General features: G+C 42.1%; 1 protein-coding gene across 7 annotated transcripts in view; it reads left to right on the plus strand.

Moving 5' to 3' along the window:
• PRKDC (protein kinase, DNA-activated, catalytic subunit) overlaps positions 1–26,742 on the plus strand; it is a 132,047-nt gene that overhangs the window by 83,434 nt on the left and 21,871 nt on the right. For all 7 annotated transcript variants that reach the window (XR_006414094.1, XM_044424166.1, XM_044424167.1 and 4 more), the window contains 15 exons: positions 2,928–3,026; positions 3,424–3,634; positions 4,118–4,283; positions 5,133–5,348; positions 6,607–6,719; positions 7,410–7,541; positions 9,016–9,195; positions 10,498–10,709; positions 12,234–12,372; positions 15,634–15,822; positions 21,575–21,799; positions 22,044–22,152; positions 22,683–22,794; positions 24,133–24,322; positions 24,746–24,920. Coding sequence is in view for 6 of the 7 variants with exons in the window: in XM_044424166.1 (XP_044280101.1) it covers positions 2,928–3,026; positions 3,424–3,634; positions 4,118–4,283; positions 5,133–5,348; positions 6,607–6,719; positions 7,410–7,541; positions 9,016–9,195; positions 10,498–10,709; positions 12,234–12,372; positions 15,634–15,822; positions 21,575–21,799; positions 22,044–22,152; positions 22,683–22,794; positions 24,133–24,322; positions 24,746–24,920 (2,468 nt within the window). In the remaining variant the exon portion in view is untranslated. The remainder of the gene's footprint in view (positions 1–2,927; positions 3,027–3,423; positions 3,635–4,117; positions 4,284–5,132; positions 5,349–6,606; positions 6,720–7,409; positions 7,542–9,015; positions 9,196–10,497; positions 10,710–12,233; positions 12,373–15,633; positions 15,823–21,574; positions 21,800–22,043; positions 22,153–22,682; positions 22,795–24,132; positions 24,323–24,745; positions 24,921–26,742) is intronic.

The raw sequence follows: 26,742 nt of genomic DNA on the forward strand, positions 1-26,742 counted from the left end.
GAAAGAGACCTGACAGTGGGGGTATGTTATCGCCCTCCAGGTCAACTTGAAACCCTGGATGATGTCCTGACAGACCAGATTCTAAGGATATCTCAGGGGAGAGACACAGTAATTATGGGAGATTTCAATCTCCCGGATATTACTTGGGAGACTCACTTGGCAGTGACAGCCAGGTTACATCGCTTCCTAGAAGCTGTAGAGGGAGAGTTTTTCACACAGAGGGTCCGAGAGGCGACGAGGGGGGGAAACATCCTTGACTTGGTCTTGACCAATAGGAAGGAGCTTATAGATGAAGTACAGATTAGGGGAGCTCTGGATGCGAGCGATCACTCCATCCTTTGCTTTGAGATCAGGGGACTGCGGATGGGCAGCAGGTCGAGCACTAGAAGCTGGAACTTCAAGAGGGCCAACTTTGGCCAACTGAAGGCCAGACTGGGGAAAGTCTCCTGGGATAGGTTATTGGAAGGTAAGCTAGTTGAGGAGGGGTGCATAGCACTCAAAAGGGAGGTTCTGGAGGCGCAAACCTTGACGATACCTCTAGTCAGTAAGGTGGGGAGGCGGAGAAGAGTGCCGCCATGGATGCAAAAGGAGGTGGTTAAAGGGATTAGATGAAAGAGGAACGTCCGTAGGAAATGGGTACTGAGGGAAATAGATAAAAGGGTATACCGGGAGGAGGAGGCCCGTTGCAGAAGGTTTCTTCGCAAGGCTAAGGCTGATTACGAGCTGAGACTTGCCTAGAATATCAAGAGCAACAAAAAGGGCTACTTTCAGCATGTAAATAGGAAGAGGAAGGGGAGACAAGTGGTGGGACCTCTAAATAAGGAGGAAGGAGATCCAGTGACGGATATGAGGGAACAGGCACAGATTCTAAATGACTATTTTGCCTCTGTGTTCTCCTCAAAGCAGGATGGGGGATATCCACATAGGAGATTAGATGAGGCTGGGGACTTAGGGGCACAGATTAGAGTCACCCCCCCTTGAAGTCGAGGGGCTCCTCAGGGCATTGGACATTACAAAGGCACCCTGATGCTAGATAGGGAAATGATAGTGATGCTAGATAGGGAAGGGAGGCTGACAGCCACACAACACGGCTTCCGCAAAAACAGGTCCTGCCAGACAAACCTTGTGGAATTCTATGACAAGGTTTCGAGATGGCTATATGGAGGGGATGCAGTAGATGTGGTATACCTGGATTTCAGCAAGGCCTTTGACAAAGTGCCCCATGATATCCTGGTGGAGAAACTGAGGAGTTTTGGGATACACCAAAGCACTGTCCAGTGGATTAGGGCATGGTTGACTGACCGAAAGCAGAAGGAAACCATTAGCGGGGAATCATCGGGATGGCGGCCAGTAACAAGTGGGGTCCCCCAGGGCTCTGTCCTGGGGCCGATCCTGTTTAATCTTTTCATTAACGACATGAAAGAAGGGGTGAACAGTCTGCTGATCAAATTCGCAGACGACACTAAAACTGGAGCAGTGGCCACAACTGAGGAGCAGGTACTCCAGATCCTAAAGGATCTGGACAGACTATGGAAGTGGGCAGGAGACAACAGGATGGCGTTCAATGTGGATAAGTGCAAGGTCTTGCACTTGGGGCATAGGAATAGGTGTCATAAGTACAGGTTAGGTGACAAGTGGCTGGAGAGCAGCACTTGTGAAAGGGACCTTGGGGTACTGGATGACTGCAGGCAAAACATGAGTCAGCAGTGTGATGCGGTGATCAAGAGGGCGAACGCCACCCTTGGTTGCATAGCCAGAAGTGTGGCTTCTAGATCAAGAGAGGTATTACTACCACTCTACATGACTCTGGTGCGCCCGCAATTGGAGTATTGTGTTCAGGTTTGGGCCCCTCATTACAGAAAGGATATAGCCAGGTTGGAGTCAGTGCAGCGTAGGGCCACAAGATTGGTGGCCGGTTTGCAGGGAATGCTGTATGAGGTGAGACTGAGGGAACTGGGTCTTTTCAGCCTGGAGAAGAGGAGACTCAGAGGGGATATGTTGGTGACATACAGGTATGTGAGGGGATGTCACATGGAGATTGGTAGAGACCTGTTCTCCCCTGCAGAGGAAGGCAGGACATGCTCCAACGGAGCAAAGCTCAGGGAGCCAAGGTTCCATTTGGATGCCAGGAAGCACTTCCTGACAGTCAGGACCCCGAGGGTGTGGAATGGGCTTCCACGAGAGGTCGTTGAGGCCCCATCGATAGGCTGGACGTTCACATGATGGGCATTTCGTGAGCGGAGCCGGCTGGTGCCGGAGGTCAGACTGGATGGCCCGGGAGGCCCCTTCTGACTCGCTCTGTTTCTATGTTTCTATATAGCTGTTGTGTGAACAGCCTGGAACATCTCTGTGGGACCAATTCCCTTCAATTCCTTCTTCAAAACTCTCTTATTCCCAAAAGAAATTGGGAAATTCCATTCTCCCCTATTTCCTTTTCTAATTAAGATAGAGAGACAGAGAGAGAGAGAGAGAGAGAGAGAGAGAGAGAGAGAGAGAGAGAGAGATAATTCAAAGTCACATATTTTATCTCTGCCTCCATTCATCCCTTCCGTTATAGTTTCTCTATATCTTTTTTAAATTTATAAGTCCCTTGTGGTAGGAAAGCATTGAATCTACTTTGTACAGTTCCAGTGAAAGGCTTTTCTATACAGGAAAAGGCTATCTGACAGAAGAGGCTCATAATCTGTTTTCTGCTACTCAAGACTGTAAGACATAAAAATAATGAGCTTACATTACAGGAAGATGGATTTCAGTTGACTATAAGGGAAAATACAGGGAATTGGGCTCAGTGACCTAAATTGGCCCTTTCCCACTCTGTGATTCTATAATAATATAATTTCATTGTATTCACTGATTATAAGTCTTTACTCATCTGTTTAGTGAGTGAGTGGGAAGGTTTTTTTAATTGTTTTTTTCTCTTTCCTTAGGGATGCTGAAAGCGAAGCAGATGATGAGTCATCTGATGTGTATAAATTGGCAAAAGAAGTTCTGCTTCAAGGACTGATTGATGAGAATTCTGGACTACAGTGAGTAATGTGTATTTTGGTTTTTGCAATAAAATAGCAAAGCTCTAATGAGCATTTCAGTACAGAAATCAGATTTTTTTTTACTAGCTATGTTAGAATGTCCACTGATCAGTGGCATATCACTGATCAAACAGAATAAGAAAGGAATCTACCAAGAAATCAAATTTCTAATTTCATGTTTTGCTTTCATAAAGTTAAGCAGTAAAGATGTTGAACTTGCATGGGCTGGTGATGGGGTTGGTGGTGGTGGTAAGAGGTGATTTAGCTGGGGGACTTTTAATATGCCATTCTTGTAAGTGTGCCATTCTGGTATTCAAAAATGGATTCCTTTAGTTTGGCACTTTGTTTTATGGACTGTTTTTCAGAAAATCTTTTGCATGTGTGTTTTCTTTTACAGATTAATTGTTAGGAATTTTTGGAGTGATGAAACTAGATTACCAACAAATACTCTTGATCGTATGCTGACTTTATTAAGTTCTTTATACTCCATTGAAATTGAAACTCAGTATTTGAGTTTAGCTACAAACTTTCTGCTTGAAATGACTAGCAAGAGTCCAGATTATTCCAGAAAAATATTTGAGTATCCCCTTTCAGAGTGCAAATTTCAGGTAAAATTATATATTATTATATATACCATATATATACTGTACATCATGGAATTGATTTCAGCATCTATAATTTCTGAGGCCAGAGCCAGATCACTGAAGAGCTATTTAATTGTATTATAATTTCAATTAATTAATTCCAAGTTTTATCAGATGTGAACTGACATGTAAAATTTAATGTTATATTGGAAAATGCGAGACATTTACAGAATGAAATAGTATTAACTGTTTAGTAATTAGCCATGCATACTAAATAGCTGTATTTTTCTGTTTTCCATTAATGAGAGGCAATGTCTCATACCGAGGTATATGAATCATTTGGCTAATATTTAATGTGTATTTCAGTCCTATAGTAATTCCACTTAATTCACTGGGATTTTCTCCTAGCTGAATGTGCCTAAGACAGCATGTTTGCTTGAATTGCTAGTATAACCACGACTGTAACGAGCAAAAGTCTTTTCAGCTCCTTCTGATTTTTTTCTTTAGGATTTTATGATTGACTCAAATTGGCAGTACCGAAGTACCATCCTTACTCCTATGTTTGCAGAGACCCAGGCTTCCCAGAATGTCAGCAAATATCACTCACAGGAATCCATGGGTGGCCAAGTAAGGGCTACACAACAATATGAATTTACTCTCACCCAAAATACCAGTAAGTGCATACATCAGCCTTCCTCAATGCATTCCAGATGTTTTGTACTGCAGCTTCCATCATCCCCAGCAAACATGGCCAGTGTTGGGAGTTGTGATCCAAAGTGTCCAGAGGGCACCAGGTTAGGGAAGGCTGCTAAATTTCATATATGGAAACACTAGTACATTGATGGGACTGCAGGTGGCGCAGTGGTTTAAACCGCTGTGCTGCTGGGCTGGTAGGTCGAAAGGTCACTGGTTCGAATCTGCACAACGGGGTGAGTTCCCGTTGCTCCGTCCCAGCTCCTGCCAACCTTGCAGTTCGAAAGCATGCAAATGCAAATAGATTAAAAGGTACCACTTTGGTGGGCAGGTAACAGCGTTCCGTGCACTTCGGTGTTTAGTCATGCTGGCCACATGACTACGGAGACTGTCTGCGGACAAATGCTGGCTCCCTCGGCTAGGAAATGGAGATGAGCAGCGCCCCCTAGAGTCAGGCATGACTGGACTTAACGTCAAGGGGAAGCCTTTACCTTTACCTTTAGTACATTGATTAGTCTTCAAAAGGTGTGATAAGACTCTTCATTTGGGTTTGATGTGGCCAATTCTTTCAGAATTGTTTAAAAAAAGTGTGTGAATTTTATGTTAGCATGTACAATTATACACAATTTCATGCTTTCATATAATTTTGGACTTGTGCTCTAGAAAAAGAGAATGTTAAATCTTGACCTCCATTCAGTGTTCTTTCTTTATTTAGATACTTTTGTTGTAACTGGTCTAAACAAAGGAAAAGTACTTGGAGCATTTGGAGTGGACAGCTCATTTTGTATGTATGTTGCCTTGTGTCAGATAAAATTTCTGCTTCTTTCAGGTGGAAGAAGCTTTTTTAACTGGCTAATAGGAAACAGTATGGACACCTTTGCAGAGTACACAGTTTCTTCATCCTCTGAATCTCTGTCTTCATTCATGTTATTCATCAACAAGCGGACTGACAGATCACACAGAGCTGCTGTCAAACCCTTGGGTCCTAATTTTGGGAAGAAGAGGCTGGGCTTGCCAGGAGATGAGGTAGACAACAAAACTAAAGGTAATACTGCTAATACATTGCCTTATCACTACCACCATCACCTGTTTTTGTTACAAGAGGGATTTTTTAATGATCTAAGCCAAGGCTTTACAGTCCTTTTGGAACAGAATGTACATATTTGAAACTCTGAAAGATCTGTAGGGTATCCGTATGGCCCTCACACCACATGTTTGTAAGGCCTTATGGGATGGACAAATTCATTTTTGCCATAGAAGACTTCATGTCAGTAAAAACCACCATAAAATCACAGACACATCTATGGACATAGATGACGTATCATTTGATGGTGGTTCACTGGGGCAGGAGGGTATCTATTATGAAAAAAAAATGATAATATAAAGGATTTCTTCAGATTTATGCCTTACACTAGTGACAGATTTGTGTTTTTCATTGTATATTATATAGACACCAATGAAAGCTACAGCAGTAGCAATTGTGTAATACATAGACATCAGTGAAAGCTTCAATTTGATGGAGAATTTTGTGAGGAATTCTGTATAAAAATCAAGTAAATTTAAGAGGATGTTTTGATTATAGGTTTAATTTGGGGGTTATGTTTACCTAGACCCAAATGGAAAAGGAGATTGTGTGTGTGTGTGACGGGGTGCTATATGTGTGTTTTTTGCTCTTGTCCATCTCTCAAACAAATGTGAGGGGTTGTACTCTGCCTCGTTCATATTATTCTCTACTTAATCTTAAAAACACACATAGTCAGTTCTCAAAACAGATTTCTTTGGTGGAAGGTTTTTGAATAATTTAGAAAGTTGTTTAAATACTGTTATGAGGTTGCAGTTAAGCTATTCCATTCCAAACTTTTAGTTTCTAAAGATTTTCATAGAAAAGTACTTAAAAGGAAGGGTTATGAATTTGTCAAACTGTCACATAGATCTTAAGTGATGCTACGGATGTTGATGATGATTACATTGCATTTATAATCCTGCCTTCCTTCCTCTTGCGAGGAACCCAAGATGGCATACCTATTCCCCTTTCACTCCATTTTATCCTCACAGCAACAATTCTTTGGGGTAAGTTAGGCTGAGAGGTGGTAACTAGCCCAAAGTCATCCAGCGAGCTTGATGGCCAAGTGGGTTTAGCATCCTAGGGTTTAGATAACCTAGCTCCCTAGTCCACCAACCACTAAACACAATGGCAGTTCTAGTCCCACTCTTAATTTAGCAATGTTTTATATGCAAACTGAGTTCAGTTTTTATTAAATACATTTTAATGAATATTCAAATTCTCCTTTTATATGTATTAGGTATAGATGAACGGGCAGATATTCTGCGACTAAGGAGACGCTTCTTAAAGGACCAGGATAAGCTTAATTTGATTTATGCAAGAAAGGGTGTTGCTGAACAGAAACAAGAAAAGGTTTGTTTTCTCTTTTATTTATCTTCAAATTGAGGCTTGAAAATGTGCTTTTAGAATAGTTCTACCTCATAAGAATACCTCTACATGCTTGCTAATTTAGAAGAGTGTCACGTTAGCTACCCCATCTGGAAATTCATTGTTCTTGCTTGCATGGAGAGCCTCCACAGGTAGAGGAAGCTCTCCACTTCAGACAGTTGCACCTCATAAATTGAAAATGACACAGGCGGAGGAGTGCTATGGCACTGCGCAGCCAGTATCTTGCTCATAGTGGGGCATTGGGCAGGTGGCAGCAGCTGCTCCACCCTTTGCTCTGAGGGCTCCTTCGTGAGAGGCATTGGCAGGGAAGACACTGATGGTCCCTGCAAAGTGCTGATAAGGCATTGGTGGAGGATTTTACTGGTGGCATCAAGGGTGAGATTGTAAAGAACAGCAGGGCTTTACTAGCTTCTTGCCAAAGTCCACAATGAAATTGCTCTCCCAGGTTCAAATGACAAAACAACCCATCATGGATCTAACAAATCCTAGAATGAGTTTTAGTTTGTCAGAGTGGTCTGGTTTTAGGTAACACAGCAACTCATCATGCTAGTTCACCCATGATAAGCTGTCATGTCCTTCAAACCCCAGTCATGTTGAGTTACTGGATTGTTCTATTAATGACAAAAGTATCCTATAAACTGCCACTTGCTACAGGAAATGAAAACTCAGCTGAAGATGAAGCATGATGCTGAGGTCACTCTCTACAGAAAATACAGACAAGGCGATCTCCCCGACATCCAGATTGAATATAGTAGTCTAATTATTCCTCTACAAGGTGTAGCACAGGTATGCTATCTATCAGGATTTAGACTTAGTTAAGATGCTTGGAAAGAGCTGTTCTTGTACAGGAGTTCCATTCAGTTTCTTCAAAACTGAGGTGTGGTACAGTATTTGTTTTGTTTAGATTAGTGCATGCGTGCGCGTACACACACATGCACTAGCTTAGTAGTCAACCTTCAGAATTTGCTTCCAGATTTTGTATCATTTCAGCTAAGAGACACCATCTCAAAGTTTTTTAAATCTTTGTGACAATGTAATATAAGGTCTGTTATATACAATGTTCACTGTTCCCACAATGACTGTTGAGTAAAAAGGATGACATAATGTCTAGATCATCTATGGATTTTAGTAAGAGGTGCTTTCCCTAGATCCTATAGGATCAGTAACCATGACCATATATTCTGGTCTCCTGATTACTGAGAATGAAGTAACAACACCTATACAGTATATTATTGAATGGAATAAAGTATGGAACATTATTCCTCTGCAAAGCAACTACCCCCATCTCTTCATCTCTCTCAAAATGATAGCTTCAGGCTCTCGCCCAATTCCATTACTGCCTGCTTCAAGAGATTAGGACTCTGTGAACCATTTTTGTCACTTTACCAACTTCCTTCAGGATGTGTTGACTTAACAGTTGAATGAGAGTTAGTGATACCTATGTGCTCTCTGCCCCACAGAAGAGAGCACCAGAACTGACTTCATGGCTTCTGGACTAGCTCTGCTAGGCCTTTCCCTCTTACCTGCATTATTGAGAAGATCTTAAGGGAGACTTAACTTTGATGATGCTATAATAAAGATAGGGTAACAGGTGTTCTGAAGATGTAAGGATGAGTCAGCTAAAGCTCTGACCATTTGTGAAAACAGAATTAATTTTAAAATATTTGTATGAAAGGATTTTTCGACCTTATTGGTCTACTTTTGTCCACTTACGCCCTGTCCAGGAAGCATGAAGCTTCCTTAGAAAGGTATTTTACAGTTTGTGGGCCATTTTGGAGTCCCATTTGTACCTCAAGGAGATTGCTGTATATTTGCTGTTTCTCATGACATTCATGTTGGAAGTAAGTCCATTGGGATTGTAAGCACAGGATTTCACTGATAGGGTGGCAAAAGAAAACGTAAGGCCAAGTTAAAGAAATAATCATATGCTTTACATATATTATAGCACCATCTTGTAGACCTGCATTTAACAAGATTGAAATAAAAAAATATATAAAAATATAAATTTTATAAGGCAGAATGTTTGTTTCAGCATTTATGAACTTGAAAACAAAACAAGAATTTAACAAAAATCCTTATTATGACACCATAACATTTGATACCTCATTGTAGAACCTTCAAAAACATGTTTACATTTGGGTCACACTGTCTGTAATGACAATGAAGAAATGGCAAATATTTTCTGCACTGTGGACATACTGGCGCAGTAGTGTTGTATGTATTTGTACCAAGGATTAATTGGTTGCATTGTTAATTATAGAGAGATCCTACACTGGCTAAACAACTCTTCAGCAGTCTGTTTAATGGAATTTTGGAAGAAATGAAAAAAATGAAGTCTCATGCTGAACAAATCAATATCATCCAGCAATTGGTGCAGAACTTCAACTGCTTTCTGACCACAAGTGTTATATATTTCCCACCATTCATAGCCTGTATCCAGGTAGTACTTTGTGTGTTGTATTGTCGCTCATAGATTAATACAGCTTGTTTTGCCTGCCTATATAAGTATTATTTCATAATCTTAGTGTGGATTCTTAAAGTAGAAGTGGTTGTGTTTCACAGCTATGCTTTTGGAACAGGAGATAATCAGGAAGTTTACTTTTGTTCAGAGGATCAGGTCATGACCTGCTCTGCATACTAAAAGTCATCTTAAACAAAACAAAACAAGCTCTGAAGCCTTGCTTCAGATTTTTCGGCTATCCCACTGATGTATTTGGTGGCTGCATCCTTTGCCTACTATTCAGGGATGTTAATTAGATGTATATATGTTACGAAAGAATTGTTTAAAAAGGAACAGAGGGTTAAATAACTATCACTTTAGGCCAACACCAAGAGTTTCCTAACACATTGTCCTGTCAACAGTAATATCTCTGGGAACTTCAGTTGGTTTAAGGCGCTTTCAGTGCCATTACATCAGTCAGTTACCTTTTGTAAACTTCTGCTCTGTGCATGAGAAGAACAAGATATTCATAGTTACCTAACACTAGGCAAAATTTTCCACTATACCTGCAATATCTCCTTGTAGATCATAAATAATGCAGTTGGAGAGACAGGTATATAGAATTTTTGAAATAGTTGTTACCCATAAGACCTAATGGGAGAAGAAAATACAGCCAGCTCTTTCAGGTAGTGTTTTGGGTTTTTTTACCAAGTGCTATACCTTGCACAGAAACATTCATGTGTATGTATGCGTAAATGAATCAAGTACTTATTCATTTGCTACATTTTATTATTAATACTGTGACATCCTTAATGTAGAAATATTTGTCTGTCTGAAAGTTGGACTGTTTGTGATGGTGGTTGAAATAAATAATTTGCAGAGTATAGGAGTTAGAAGTTTTATTTAATGTTGAAGTGGCCTACATCACAGTAGCTTTTTATATTTAATGAACATTATGAGATTATAAATATTTGTGAGTTTATGAAACCATAATTTTACACTAAATTTCACATATGTCTACTGCCAAAGCTGGCAACCATACATTTAATTTCCATCTCTCTCTCTTTCTCTAATATTTAAAACAGGTTGCTTTTTTCCAATGCTCGTTTGGATTGTTCATTTCCCTGCCCTTCTACCATCAGTAGTCAATAATATGTACTAGGGAAAAGTATAGAATGCAAGTAGGTTATCCTAGCTATAATAATTACAGAGTTGGGCTGGGGTGGGCTGAGGGAACTAGTGGGATTAAACCTCAGTTGGGTATGTTTTCCCCAGCAGCTAATTATGGGCTTGGTGTAATAGGAAATGTGCTACCAACACAAAGAGCTTCTGGACATCAACTCTTCTAGTGTAACCAGCAGTTGCTTAGCAAGCTTCCAGCAACCAGTGGGTATCCTGCTGCTTGAACAGGCTTTAGTTCACGTTTCCTCTGAAGAAAAGGAGCCACCCTCCAAACGGAAGCGTGGGAAGACAGAACTTTCACCTGATATAACCAGATGGATTGAACTGGCTAAGTAAGTTTTTTTGTTTTGTTTTTTATTTTTTTTATTTTTGAGAGAGAAATATTATTTGTGTATTGTTTTACCCAAAGCTGAAGAAGATTTTAGAAGTTTGTATAATTTAATAAAGAATGAAATACAAGATTATACTTGTCAAACTGATTATGATCAACTGTAATAAGGTTCATGGAAGGTGTCATTGCTTGCATTTTTAGTGACCTGTTTTGGGTTTCTTCACTAGAATTACCCTTCTAAAAGTTGTGTAATTAATTGGATAAAGAACAATGCAAATAATGTTTGTATGGAGCTATTAATGGAGCACTTTTTGACCTGGTCCATGTAACCCAGCATTGATCATTGTGAGTTATTTAACCTAAAATGAGCCTTAGCACCCAGAGATGACACTTTGCTTTATTCAGCATCTCCTTGGGATTGAGCTGTTTTGCAGACCCAGCAAGCATGGGCTATGTGAGAGTGTAAAATAACAGTTAATGGACTATGGGCTGGTGCTAAGAAGAAGCCCAGGCTCAGATCTTCTACACACTGTTAGAACGTACCTTCTGTTAAACACCATGCAGACTAGCGTATATACATGTATTGGGATAAATATGAGAACAAAAACCTTCTTCAGGCATGTACTGTGTATGCATCGGACTAAGGCACTGTGTTCCAACAAAATGAGAATATAGCTACTTCAAGTGGAGATGGAGCTACTTCAAGAACAGTTGTTCGGAATAAATATTGCAAGCTTTATTTTATAACAGATAAGAAAAATGCTTAGTTAATATACCAGCTTCCTGCTGTACATGGCCTGTTATAATATTTCTGGTAGTTATAATATTTTTAGTAGTTGTAACAGAGAAATTGAGACAGAAATTGATAACAAACATTCACCATATAAGGAACAAGAGGTTCTTCGTGGTCTTAGTGCATCAAAGTGCATCGGTCCACAGTATATGGAGACTGTTCTCAGGAAGCTTCTATAGCTAAGCATTCAGTAGGGGAGGAGTCTTGCCCCTTCTTGTCCCAGGTTGCTCAGGTGGGGCTCCCACCCATTCCCTTACTTACCAATCTAGACAAGATGGCAGTCGGAAAGGAAGTGTTTTTCTTGCTCTCATTCAAGTAATTCATCATTCTTTGACTTTTCTCTCACCATTTTTCTCTAAATGATCTACCCTTCTTCCTCTTGCCTTCCTCCGTGTGAATCTGTTTCTTTTCACTCTTTACCTAAAAAAAAAAAATACAATTTTTTTGCAAACTTATATAATGTGTATTGATACTGTTGCAGTGGCACAAAGCACCACTCCTAACCCTGATCAAAAGTCCGAGTACTGAGCTAATGCTGACTCCCTTGGCCCTTGACCTCTAGACTCCTGGATCCGAGAATGCCAACCCCCTCATTGGGACTGCAGAACAATGTGTCTCACTCTGAATGAATCTGGTTCTTTTCAATGCAACTTTGTTTAACTGAGGAACATTTACATCAGTTTGATGATTGGAAATCAGAGTAATGTGTGCTTGATATTTTCCACTTTCTAGGCTTTATCGATCTATTGGAGATTATGATGTTCTGCAGGGGATTTTCAGTGGAAAGATTGGTTCTAAGGAAATTACTCAGAAGGCCTTACTAGCTGAGGCAAAAAGGGATTACGCTGAAGCTGCCAAAAAATATGAAGAGGTACAGTTATATGTATGATGTACCTTGCTTTCAGATGTGTGATTATTCAGTCTGAATATTGACAATTAAAAATGCTAAATTATTTATCTCTTTGGACCAACATTGCCATTGACCAAAAGTGAGCAGGTAAACCCTGTTCATCTTTTCCCACAAAGCTTCACACTTCCTGAACCTGAAAAAGTCACAGCACATTCCTCTAGATCAGTGGTGGCGAACCTATGGCACACGTGCCACGGCAGGAACACAAAGCTGTCTATTGGCATGCGAGCCAAGAAACCCCAGAATTGCCCCAGCAGCCCAGGAATGGGCAGAAATGTTGGGCAGTGCAGAAAAAGCTACTCTCAAAGGCTTTTTCAAAATCTCCCTCTTTTAATGGAATTTTATCCATATATTAGGGTTAGGGGTGTGCACCAGGGTAGGGTTAGGGTTAGAAAAAGGAGATGTCCTGGCATGATTTTGAGAGCTGGAATGTGTTTAGAATAGGCAGTAATGTTGAGCAGTGCAGAATAAGCTACTAAGAAGGCTTTTTTAAGATCGCCCTCTTTTCAATGGATCTTTACCCATATATTAGGGTTACGGGTGAACACCAGGGTAGGGTTAGGGTTAGAAAAAGGTGGTGTCCTAGCATGATTTTGATGGTTGTAACGTGTTTACAATGGGCAGAAATGTTGAGCTGTGCTGAAAAAGCTACTCAGGAAGGCTTTTTCAAAATTGCCATCTTTCCAGTAGAACACTATTCATATATTAGGGTTAGAGGTGTGCACAAGGGTAGGTTTTGCATTAGAAAAAGGAGGTTACCTGGAATTACATTGATCGCTGGAATGTGTTTAGAATGGGCAGAAATGTTGAGCAGTGCAGAAAAAGCTATTCAGGAAGGCTTTTTTAAAATTGCCCCCTGTTCAATGGATCTTTACCCATATATCAGGGTTAGGATTAGAAAAATGTTGTGTCCTGGCATTATTTTGATCTCTGGAATTTGTTTGAAATGGGCTGAACTGTTGAGCTGTACAGAAAATGCTACTGAAAGACACCTATTTGAAAATTGCCCTCTATACAATGGATATTTACCCATATATTAGGGTTACAGGTGTGCACCAGGGTAGCGTTTGGGTTAGAAAAAGGAGGTATCCTGGTATGATTTTGATGGTTGTATCGTGTTTATAATGGGCAGAAATTTTGAACAGTGCAGAAAAAGCTACTCCCAAAGGCTTTTTCAAAATCTCCCTCTTTTAATGGAATTTTACCCATATATTAGGGTTAGGGGTGTACACCAGGGTAGGATTAGTGTTCGAAAAAGGTGGTGTCCTAGCAAGATTTTGATGGTTGGAATGTGTTTTGCATAGGCAGAAATGTTGAGCAGTGCAGAAAAAGCTGCTCAGTAAGGCTTTTTCAAAATTGCCTTCTTTCCAATGGAACATTACCCATATATTAGGGTTAGAGGTGTGCGCAAGGGTAGGGTTTTCGTTAGAAAAAGGAGGTGTCCTGGTTTGATTTTGATGGTGGTAAGGTGTTTAGAATGGGCAGAAATGTTGAACTGTGCAGAAAAAGCTGCTCAGGAAGGCTTTTTCAAAATTGCCCCATTTAATGGATCTTTACGCATTTATTAGGGTTGGGGGTGTGCACCAGCATAGGTGTAGGGTTTGGAAAACGAGGTGTGCTGGCATGATTTTGATGGTTGGAATGATTTCAGATTGGGCAGTAATGAGCTGTGCAGAAAAAGCTACTCAGGAAGGCTGTTTCAAAATAGCCTTTTTTTCCAGTGGAACATTTCCCATATATTAGAGTTAGAGGTGTGCACAAGGGTAGGGTTTGTGTTAGAAAAAGGCGGTATCCTGGCATGATTTTGATGGTTGGAATGTGTTTAGAATTGGCAGAAATGTTGTGCTGTACAGAGAATGCTAGTGAAGGACGGCTTGTTCAAAATCGCCCTGTTTATTTTATTTTCCCCTTATATTAGGGTTGAAGGAGTGCACAAGGGTAGGGTTAGGCTAATGGTGGTGAACCTATGGCGCATGTTTTATAGCCTGCAAGCAGAGCCCTCTCTATCGGCAGCTGAGCCCTGTCATCCCAGTATCGCCCCAGCAGCGATGCATCAGATACCAGCACACATATTGGCCGTGTGCATGGTTGGAATGTAGTAGCGGTGCCAGGCAATGATGTCATGAGCCGCCACTCATTTGTTGTGACGCATCCGAGCTGTCGCATGGCCAGTCAGGGCTCTGGCAAGAATTTATGTATATTTGCTTGGACTGGTTGTGAGGTGTTTTTTCTAAACTAATACCTCAGTTTTTAGGTTTTATTGTAGTTTTGGCACTTTGTGAAATATAAGTGAGTTTTGGCTTGCAGTTTGGGCACTTGGTCTCTAAAAGGTTCACTATCACTGCTTTAGATCAACAGCAACCACATTTGAAAGGCTTTTACTAATCCTACCTTATTCCTTCATCAAACAGTGTAAGATAGACAACTCCATTTATACAGATGGCTGCTTTGCTAGCGTGTAGTTAGATTCAGTATTCATAGATGTCTTATTTTAAATGACAGTTTGTATATCCCAATGTAGTGATTCCTTCTTCACAGCACCCTAGAAAACACTGGTACATACTATGAAGGTTCCTTTTGGATTGATGCGTGAAAGATTTCTTGGCTGCACCATTTTTGCATGACTATGTTCCATCTGTTACTCAAATCAACTGCCTTTGTGTTCCTTGACTTAGGCCTCTTCTTAAGGATCTGATGAACTCCCTCCCTCCCTCCCTATGTGGTTTCTCTCCTTATGGCTAACTCCTGGGATTGACAGCTCTACTTCTGAGCTACAGCCATGGATAGAATTTGTATCAAGCCAGAGAGATTCCACAAAACTTTGTCACATGGTCACTATTTTTCCCAGATAATAGGGGGAGCAAAGCCATTGTAGGGATACCTTCTGCACACCAACCCAGGAGGAACCATCTCAGTAGTTACCAATGTTTCATTCTCTTAAATTTATAGGAGGTGATGGAGCAGCTGCTTTGCATGCAGACATCCCAGGTTCACCCTCTGGCGTCTCTAGGTAGAGTCTGGAAGGACCTGTATAAATCCTGAGGAGCCACTGTTGGTCATTGTACTAAACCTGATTAACGGCTGTCTGTTCCTAGCTGGTGGGATTTTTTCCCCTGAAGATTCAATGCTAGTGTAAAAAAGTAAAAAAAATGGAATTAGCTATGTATTTTGTCAGTGTGGTCAGATAAATGCTAGATAAGATGTCTGTGTTTGCTCCTGTAGGCACTCTCCACACAAGACTGGCCTGATGAAGAACCAACCGAAGCAGAAAAGGATTTCTGGGAGCTTGCATCTCTTGAATGCTACAACCATCTGACAGAATGGAAGTCTCTGGAATACTGTTCTACTGTTAACATCGATAATGGACAGCCCCCAGACCTAAATAAAACATGGAGTGATCCATTTTATCAGGTTTTCAAAAACACACTATTTGCCTCTACAGCTTTATTGAATTTGATCATTAGAGCAGGGTGCTAGGCATGAGTACTAAACTCTAATTATTATTTGAGGATGAAACTGCCACATCACACAAGAGATGTGTGATTTATTTGGAGGTACCTGTGTTTCTCGTCGTGGCCTCTGTGCATCCCACATTACAGGTGCTGTGCTTGTGCAGTGCCTGCAGCCAGGAAGGATTCAACGTTTTAATGGTTTTGGCGGGAACTCCACACCCCTCCCCCACAGTAGTAATAAAGAGTGGAGTGCCCGCCATTTCCTCAGTCTTCTTACAACCGCCATTCGTTGCTCTCTTGTATTTTGCTATACTTACTGTTCCTGCTTAAACTTTCTCGTTGTTCTTTCCCTTTTGTTAAGAAAACTCATTTCCAAGTTATAAATACCTTTTCCCCTTCCCAGTTTAGGAAGTTTCTTCCCCCTTTCCCTCCTCCCCCTAAAAAAAAAAAAACCAAAACAAATAATAATAATAAACCCTTCTATTGTTATTCTCTACTTCTTCTTGCTCTGCTATCCCCTTTTTTCTCTCCTCAATGGCTCAGTGAGTGGCGTTTTGGAAGTGTTCCAAGTGTGGGGCCAAAATGTCCCCCATGGTCCCCCATGGACCCACATGATCTGTGCCTTCTCTACTTGGGGGAAGGGCACAGGTTTGACAAATATGGCCACAGTCAATCCTTTACCAAGCAAGCCCAGAAAAACTGCGTGAATCATCTCCAGAAAATTCTCTGGGACCAGGCCCTACTCTTGTCTGACCAGCTTGCAGCTCAGACCGCTCCAGCAGGCCCATCCATGGCGTCTCCTTCTCATCCATCAGCCGATGGTACGACCTCTATGGAGACTACTTGCTCCTCTTGTTCTCCTTTTCAAAAACAAAAGGAAAAGAGGAAGCACACCAGGTCTGATGAGCCCTTGGCTGAAAAGAAGCCCAAAAAGGCTAAGACCGACAAGCCTGACTGCAAGCAAAAGAAGCTTGCCAAAGAACCATGGAGAGACTCGGGCTTGACCACAGTATCGGTCCCTACTGCTGTCTTGGTCCTGATTCCGTCCGGCCCAACCATCCAGGCCATGATGCAAGTGACCCCACCAGGGTCCCCTCAGAGGATCTCCAGCTCAGCTCCATCCACTCTGGACCAATCTGAGGCCGTGGTTCATGAATCCATGTCAGATGGTGAGATTCAGGACTCACCACCCCCCCGCCAATCTCAAGCTGGTCAACCATCGGCACGTTCTCCGACACCAATACTGTCCTTGCCTGAGGCTTCTCCAAGGGATCAGCCTCAGTCAGACACGCGCTGCCATCAGCGTGCTTCAGACCAGCTCTCTAGGAGTTGGGTTCCAATGCCCTGTGGTGGATTTGACTCATCCCAGTCTTACCCTTGCGATTACCTTCCACCATATGGGTACTACCCAATGCCCTCTGTGTGTCATCATTGTCCTCGCCTGACGCTGAGAGACGTCCCCTCAACATTGGCGGCTGCTCTCTCCAGACCTCCTTTGTCTCCGGCTGGTTCATCCTCCAGTCCCCTGTATCAATACGATTCTGATTCGGAGGACTCGGAGCAGGCTTCTACCTCGCCTGATGCCATCATCTCAACCCAGGGTCTGGGTTCTCCGGAGGAATCCTATTCAATCTTCGGAGAACTGATGGCACATCTGGCTAGATCCCTGGAGATCGAAGTCCAGCCCCGAGTCGATTCCAGCGCAGACAATTTCGTCCGCAAGGAACAGTCTTAAGCCATCTCCCTGCCACTCATTACAACCACTGATATCAACCATACCATCAGTATGCCTCCCGTCCACTGTTCCGGCCTCACCAGCAGCAGAACTGCAAGCAACCAGCACCCCGCTATCAGCAGGCTTGTTACCGCCCTGACAAGCAACAGCGTTGACGGGATGCACAAACCTCTCTTCTCTCCCTCTAGCCACCCTCCCCTCTCCCTTTTGGGGACCAACTGCAAGGCTGACTCCCCATTTGGGAGTCCATCACATCTGATAAGTGGGTGCTTTCCATCATGGAGCATGGATATAAAATCAAGTTTGACACCGTGCCCCTATCAGAACTGATCCGTTACATGTCTCCTTCGGTCCTTCAAGTTTCCTAACTACTTCGTAAAGGAGTGATTCAACAGCTCACTCCTAGGGCCTTCACAGCTTCTACTTGAGATATTTCACAGTCCCAAAACAGGATGGTGGTCTACACCCGATATTGGACTTACGTGGTGTCAATAAGTTCATCGAGACTAAAAAATTTCGGGTGGCCACCCTCCAAAATATCCTTCAATTGCTCAGGAGAGAGGATTGGTTTGCATCACTGGACTTGAAGGATGCGTGCTTCCACATCAGTATTCACCCTGCTCATAGGCGGCTCCTCCAATTCACTGTTGGTGCCGACATTTTTGAGTGCGATGTTCTCCCTTTTGACTTTGCTGCTGCTCCACGGGTCTTCACTAAATGTATGACTCCCATCTGTGCCCATTTGAGGCTACAAGGTGTCCATATCTACCCTTACCTTGATGATTGGCTGATCGTCTCTTCCTCCCTTCCTTCCTCCTTTCAGCCATCGATACTACCTGTAACCTTTTAGATATTAACATGAAGAAATCCTGCCTCGTTTCTTCGTAGGTCATTGACTTCATTGGAGCCCACCTTGACTTGCTTCAAGCCAGAGCCTTCCTTCTGCAGGCTCGAAAGGACAAGTTGTACTCCTCCATTCATTGGATTTCCATGAGTCGGATTGTTCCCGTGCTTTCCGTACAGAAACTACTAGGCCACATGGCCTCCACGGTCTCTGTGGTACCCAATGCCAGGTTGCAGATGAGACCTTTACAGCTGTGGTTCAACTGCGGTCAAATCCACAGTGTGATCCTCATCATCTACTCCAACCGTCCACTTCCGTTCTTCAGACATTGTCTTGGTGGACGATTGAGGACAACCTTTCCATCGGGGTACCATTTCAACAGCCACAGCCAATGTTGACACTCCACACCGATGCCTCCCTTGTGGGCCAATCTATGCCAATCTTTGCACTCAGGGTGCTTGGCAGGGGCATGAGACCTCCAGGCATTTGAATTACCTGGAACTTCTGGCAGTCTTCAAAACCTTCCAGTCCTTCGAGTCTTCCCTTCAGGACCAAGTAGTCCAGATAGCCTCGGACAATGTAGTTACGGTGTTCTACATCAACAAGCAAGGTGATACGAAGTCTGCTTCGCTGGCCCACCTTACCCTCCGTCTATGGGACTGGTGTATCCCCAGAGGGATCACCCCTCTAGCTGTCCACCTTGCTGGGACAGGCAATGAAGAGGCAGGTGCTCTCAGCAGACAACTCACGAGTGGGAGTTGGATCGTCAGGTCTGCTGGCATCTCTTCCAACTATGGGGCCCACCAGACATAGATCTATTTGCCACCCACAACAATTCAGTTCGCATGACTTAATGTTCTCGGGCAGGCATTGGTCCGAATTTGATGGGAGACGTGCTGATGGTTCCTTGGACGATCATGTTCTTTTACACGTTTCCTCCAATACCTCTCATCACAAAGACTCTAGCCATAATCAGTCAAGACGATGCCCGAGGGATTCTCATCACACCTTTGTGGCCTTGTCAACCATGGTTTCCCACCATTCTCCACCTTTCTAGAAGCACTTTCTCCTGTCTTCTGTGGATTCCACACCTCCTTACCCAGAAAAACAGCACCATTCAACATCCAGATCTTCACTCCCTGAATCATATGGCTTGGCTCAACCAGTAACCAATGCTTAACTGACAACTTTGTTGAATTTGACACTGCCTCTGCAGGCCTCCGTCATGGTGGCATCATTGGTACTGACCTCAGTTCCTGACTCTTCATCAAACTTGAATGCCTTCCATCCTGACATACAGTTTATTCTTCAGTCTGCTCTCAGACCAGCTACTCACCATTCATATGAAGCTAAATGGAAACGCTTCGCCTCCTTCGCATCAGCTAATCATTTTACACTGCACTCAGCCTCAACTGAAAACATTTTACATTTTCTTCTGTCTCTGCACCAAGATGGACTTAAACCTCCTTCTGTTAAAGTTTACATTGCCGCTATTTCTCATCATCGCGGCTCCATGTCGGGCTCCCCCATCTTTTCACACTTCCTCGTTTGTCACTTCTTGAAAGGGCTATAGAATCTGCAACCACCAGTCTGCTCAGTGGTACCACTGTGGAGCTTTTTGGTGTTTCTCCAAGTGCTCACTAAGCCTTCTTTTGAACCGCTAACTACTACTGACTTGTGTCTCTTATCCTGGAAAACGGCCTTCCTTATAGCCGTTACCTCAGCCAGGAGGGCTAGTGAACTCTGTGTTCTATGAATCGACCCTCTTTACCTCAATTTTCACAAGGAGAAAGTGGTTCTTCATGCTGACCCAGCTTTCCTTCCTAAAGGTGTCTCACCTTTTCACATTAATCAAGATATTGTCTTGCCTGCTTTCTTTCCTATGCCTTTGACACCGATAGAATGCTCCTTACAATCACTTGATGTCCAGCGCTGTTTGGCATTCTGTTGATCCCGTACAGAATGTTTCAGGAAGACTAAATGCCTCTTTATTAAGTATTCTGAGCATGAAAAGGGCTCTCCGGTTACATCTCAGAGACTTTCTAAGTGGATTGTTCAAACTATTGAACTTGCTTACCACCTGTCCAAATTGGACTTGCCAGTAATGCCAAAAGGGCATTTCACAAGGGCTTCTTCTGCCTTTTCTGCTGGCATTCTGTTGCCTGACACCTGCAAGGTGGCTACCTGGACATGTTCACCAAACACTACTGGCTAGATGTTCGTGCCAGACAGGACTGCTCTTTTGGCTGCGCAGTTCTTTCTTCAGTTCTTCAGTGATAACATCGTCCCGCCTCCGGGTGTGGTAAGCTTACTAATCACCCATAATATGTGATGCACAGAGGCCACGACGAAGAAAGGCAGGTTGCTTACCTGTAACTGTTGTTCTTCGAGTGGACGTCTGTGCATTCACACAACCCACCCGCCGGCCCCACTCGGTGTCGGTGACTGGGTTATTGGAATTGCTTTCTGTTGTCCCTTGATGTTGATACCTCTATATGGTATAGGCTTACTCACAAATACTGTATGCTCCCTACTTCAGCATCCCTATGATCTGTTGTCACTATAGATTTGTTTATTCATTGATTCCATCAGGGGGTGAACAGACAGTCTTCAGTAGACTGGGGAAATAGCGGGCACTCTGCTCTTTATACTACAGCAGGAGAGGGGCACAGAGTTCCCGCCAAAACCATTAAAGCAAGCGCAGTACCTGTAATGTGTGAATGCACAGACGGCCACTCGAAGAACAACAGTTACAGGTAAGCAACCTGCCTTTTTTTCCCTAGAGGACCAACAACAGCTGATGGGATGTGTGGATTTAGATCATGCAAATAACGTATAGGTTGGGCAGGGGATAGTGAAACACCACCTCCTTCTCTGCTGCTGTTCTAGAGAAATTGACCCGCTGCTGTTCAATGTTTTAAAAAAAAGTTGAGCTCTCTGTCATGGCTGTCTTGTAGGTTACCACTCCACCTAGCAGTAGCAAGCACTTTACATGGCTAAGCATACTCTCAATGTATGAGTAGTCTTCTGTAAGAAAATTTGGCTGTAATATGATTACTAATACATTAGTCATACTTTAAGCATATACTTCTTAGTAACATGGACAACATATTTTCATTTTCCCCACTTTAGGAAGCCTATCTACCACACATAATTCGCAGCAAGCTGAAACTTCTCCTTCATGGTGAAAATGACCAGTTGTTATTGGCATTTATTGATGAGGCTATGAAGACAGAACAGAAAAAATCTCTTATAGAAATGTACTACAGTCAAGAGTTGAGTCTTCTATACATTTTGCAGGATGATTTTGACAGAGCCAGATATTACATCAACAATGCTATGCACGTGTTCATGCAGGTAATGGTCTGATGTGACTCTTTAAAATCAGTAAGATAGGATAGTCGAAGATGATAATTGTTCAGTGTTAGTGCATTATCAGTCTTGGGGGATCATGTCACTCAAAGGCCATACATATCTATGTTCATCTCCTTGAAAACTGAAAGGAGATAGAGTCTGATTCTCTTATTGTATGAGGCAAAGCCATGAAGGAAAATCTGTTGATTGTTGGTTAAAATTTCAAAAGAAAATGTTTTTCTCACAGAACTATTCCAGTATTGATTCGCTGTTGCACCAGAGTAGACTTACCAAGCTGCAGTCAGTTCAGGCTTTAACAGAAATACAGGACTTTGTCAACTTTATAAACAGACCAAGTAAGTATGTTTTTCCCCTTGATGCAGTGTTCTGACGTATATTTAATAGGCATATTGTTGCATGATATTTGAGAGTGCAGAAAAATAAGAATCCAGGTCAGTGTATTTTCCCAGATGAGTGCCTTTTATTTTATACACACAAAAATGCTTGTAGACATGACAGCTAAAATATTCCTGCATTCCACTTTTTCATGGTGGTGCTTACTGCTTGGCCTTTGTTGGTTTTTATGCATGATGCAGAGATCTGCATGGCAAGGTTGGAATGCAATAATGCTCTCTAATATCGCATCAGACAATGTTTTGACATCCAAGAAACTGACAGAAACCGCTTCCAGTAAGCAGTGGAGCTGATGTTTATATAACAAGTTTATGTGTGCAGTTTGAAATCAGTTGCTAGCCATGCTAAGTTCTTTAGGATTTAAAGATGTGATTTTTGTCCTGCAATGTCTAGCTGAAGATCTAATTTTTTAATGTTTGTGTGTTGTGTCTCCTCTTCCTCCTACAAACCTTCTGCTCCAAATGGTTCTTAGGTAATATAGCTTCTCAGGCTTCCTTGAAGAGACTTCTCTATAACTGGACAAGCAGATATCCAGATAAAAAAATGGATCCTATGACCATATGGGATGATATCATTACAAATCGGTAATACAAGCTCAAATCGCTTAACTGTGATTGTATATACTTGTTGCACACCCACAAATATTGCATGTTCCAGTTGAATCATTGCTTTTAATAGCAAGCTGAAATGGTGGATTGCCTATCAATTCAGGAGTAAAGTGGGTCTATTGATTACTAAGATGACAGTTTCTGCATATTCAAGGTATTCCCTAGATATGTAGAAGTATATAAATTTGTAAATTAAAAATCAATTTCCTGTACTTAAAAGTTGAACTTACAGGAGATAGAACAGCTCCTCTCATTATTTTGTTATGAAATTTCCAGATTTAACTTAAATGGCAAACAACAGAGTTCATGTCTTCAGAGGACATCTTGTTTGCACTTGTGCATGTCATGATGGTAGTGGAATATTCTGCTGACCAATTGCAACTACGCTGAAATCCCGGCTTTCTCCATTGGCAGTTCTGGCTTCCACCCAAAGGTTGACAAGAAAAAAGAATTTAAAGGAACCAAAATTGGACTGACACTAGGTCTGTTCCAAGTAACCTTGCACCGCTCAGTGAATGCATGCAAAATGGAATGTAACTCCTGATTTCTTCTCATTTAGCAGAGGACTGAAGGTGCAGCCCACATACAAGTGTGTTTACTCCCTGTTCAGTCTTCTGCCAAACACTCAGACGTCAAGGGATGGAACCATTAGATATGTAAAGGTCAGGGTCAAACCCAACAGGTGTAATCCCATTTTATCTCCATTTGTTCATAAGTGGATAGAGGTAGATCTTGACTATCTTGCCTGTCTGCCAATTAAGTCTTGCCTACCAGATTCCTCCTCTGGGCCAACTGGCATCCAGAACAGGAGCACTCTTCATAGGACAAGGCTGAGCAACTTGTCACCTTCTAGAGATCTATCTATCTCAAAGCATTAATGGCTATTGTAGTTCAACAACATCTGGAGGCCTACACTTTTCAGAAGGAACAGGGAAACACTGCAGCGTTTTGTTGCAGCTCCCAATTGTAAACAGTTCAGCTGCTAATATCTGGAGCAAAAGTTACATGACAGAACCAACAGTTTATAATAATGATAGATATAATAAGCATACGTAACTACCAGAGCAATCAAAGATTTTAATTGCTTCTTCAGGTGTTGTTAGGAATTAAACAAAAGCTGTTTGTCACACAAATATAATCATTAGCTACACTTATGTTAGAATAGGCAGTTAGGAAAAATGTGGCTAAATTATTAAATCTACACTGAAGAGCTTGGATTAACAGCTAATACTGTTACAACACAATAGCATCAGGAATGTCTCCTGAAGTTTCACTTTTATTTCTTTCAACCTTGTGTTTTTCTGATCATTGTAGGTGTTTCTTTCTTGACAAAATTCAAGAGAAACTTTGTAACATCCACCTGGAAGACAGCATGGAAGTGGATGGAGGGGGAGATGCTAGTTCCGAAATGGATGTGGACAAGGAAAAAGAAGATACAAACGCATTGATTAGAAACTGTAAATTTACTATGAAAATGAAGATGATAGAGAGTGCCAGACAACAGGTGCCTGTGACTAATTTAACAGTCCTGAATCCATCACGAAAAACATAGAACATGCATTTCTATGTGTAGAATAATGCAGGGCTTTAAATTCCTTAAAATTTTAATCTTATTATTATTGTCTTCAAATGTCCTTTAAAATACAAGAGGGATACATTTAAAGGCCAAAGCAGCTAATGTATTGTACCTATGTTGCACACTACCTTCATTCATTTTTCAGATTGTTTGGGATTGTTCAAACTGTTGTTTGAATTATATGGATGGATCTGCCCTAGAGCAATTTGCTTGTTACAGCTTATCACATGGTATACACTAGAATAATGCAAGTTAATCTGTAGAGATGGGTAGGATAGGTTTAGCTAATACAAGAAAATTTGGTTACTGTGGTACAAGTGATTCCTGGATCTCCTTGTTGTTTTAATGCAGAAGAGCTTCTCAGTAGCAATGAAACTCCTGAAGGACCTGCACAGAGATTCTAAGACTCGAGAAGACTGGCTTATGAGGTGGAACCACAGCTATTGTCGATTTAGTCACAGTCGTAGCTGGGGCCAGAGTAGTCCTGAACAAATACTTACAGTACTCAAAACAGTCTCCCTGCTAGGTAAGTGTTTCATGTTGGTTATACCAATGTATGATGTAGTATGAACATTATAAGAGCCATGCTAGAGCAGGCCAAAGTCACATCTAGGGAAGCTTTTTGTTCCAGCAGTCACCAATCAGCCTGTGGGAAGACCACAAGCAGGACACAAGTGCAGTGGCCTCCCTCCTCTGTATATCAACTGATATACAAAGGCATACAGTACCTGATGCTGGACGTAGTGCTTCACCATGATGCCTCATTGGTACTGATAGCATTTAGCATTATCCTGAATGGATTTGTCCAGTCTCTTGAAGTCCTGAGCCTTATACAAGCAAAGTGGGTCAGTCTGTTTTTCGTCTCTAGCAGCTTGACCTTTTTGTTGATGGCTGCGTGTGGACTATGCTCCTGGTATTGGGAAGAAGCTAGCATAGCCAGCTAGAGGAGAGAATCTCTACTGGGCCCCATTGACAACACAACCTATCTGTGTCCAACTCTGGGAAGGCCTTTATTTGCTGGGCCAGAGGCTTGATGGTGAATTCCAGAGCCAATGTCTCCAAAGGGGCTTGCTCCTTTTCTTGAAGTTGTCCAACTTCATGAGTTATGCATAGATGAAATTAATGGGCTAGAGATTCAGCCTAGGGTTAGGGTTATGGATATTTCAGGCCCTATGCTTGTTGAAGGACCCTGGAACATGCTCACATCTGGAAGAAAAAGTGAGCTAGCAAAATAATTGGTTTGTGCTGCTTTTCCCAAAGATTTCCAACATCATGGGGTATACCTAGAGGAATCGATGGGGATGAGATTCAGCATATGGTTAGGATTATGAACACTTCAAGCCCTATGCTTGCTTAAGGACCTGGAATGGGCTCAGATGTGACAGAAAAAGTGACCTAGCAAAGAAAAGAAAAGAAAAGAAAAGAAAAGAAAAGAAAAGAAAAGAAAAGAAAAGAAAAGAAAAGAAGAGGAGGTTCTGTTGCTTTTTCTGAAGCTGTCCAACACCATGGGGTACACCTAGAGGAATTCAGTGGGGTTGAGAGTCAGTGTAAGTTCAGGGTAATGAAAACTTCATGCCCTGTGCTTGTCAAAGGGCCTGAAACGTGCTCAGATGAAGCAGAAAAAGTGAGCTAGCAAAGAAAGTTGGGTTTCTGCTGCTCTTCCTGAAGCTGTCCAGCACTGTAGAAGATACATAGGAGAAATCATATGCACACATAGGGGCTCGCAGATGCATCTGAGAGTAAGGAAATGGGGCAAGCTGAGAATCCTGGTTCAGTATCAGGGCTGGGGAGGAGGCTTGTCATGGTGTTAGAAAACCCTACCTCTTTCTTCAGCTCCCTGTCATCTGTCTGTGAGTCTGGAATGGTTGCATCTCATACTAGGCCAGAAAACAGACTGGGTATTCTGCTGGTGTACTGCCCACTGCGCAATCCAGCAATTTCCCAGTCTGATGGTGTCATCATATAGGGTTAGTGCGATCCTGTTGATATTCCTGAATCTCTTAGTGGTTTTTGATACCTTCCACCATGATACTCTTCCATGGTGATTGTCTGGGAGAGAGGGGTAGTGCTTTGCAGAGATTCTGTTCCTTCTTGGACAGTCAGGTTCAGAAGGTAGTACTTGGAGACTATCGGTCAGCATCATGGATTCTCCAGCATGCAGCTGTTCAGGAGTCAGTTTTGTTGCCTATGCTATTTAACCTCTACGGAAAACCACTGATTAGTGGATTTTCAGAGTGTTTTGCCATCATTACGCTGATGACATGCATCTTGTAACACATTGTGAAATCCCATTTCTGCAGTTCACAGAAAGTTTAGTTTATTGCGCTTTGTTATGTACATAGAATTTT

Source organism: Varanus komodoensis, unplaced genomic scaffold, assembly GCF_004798865.1.
Source record: "Varanus komodoensis strain SLA01 unplaced genomic scaffold, ASM479886v1 scaffold14_1, whole genome shotgun sequence".
Classification (NCBI taxonomy): domain Eukaryota; kingdom Metazoa; phylum Chordata; class Lepidosauria; order Squamata; family Varanidae; genus Varanus; species Varanus komodoensis.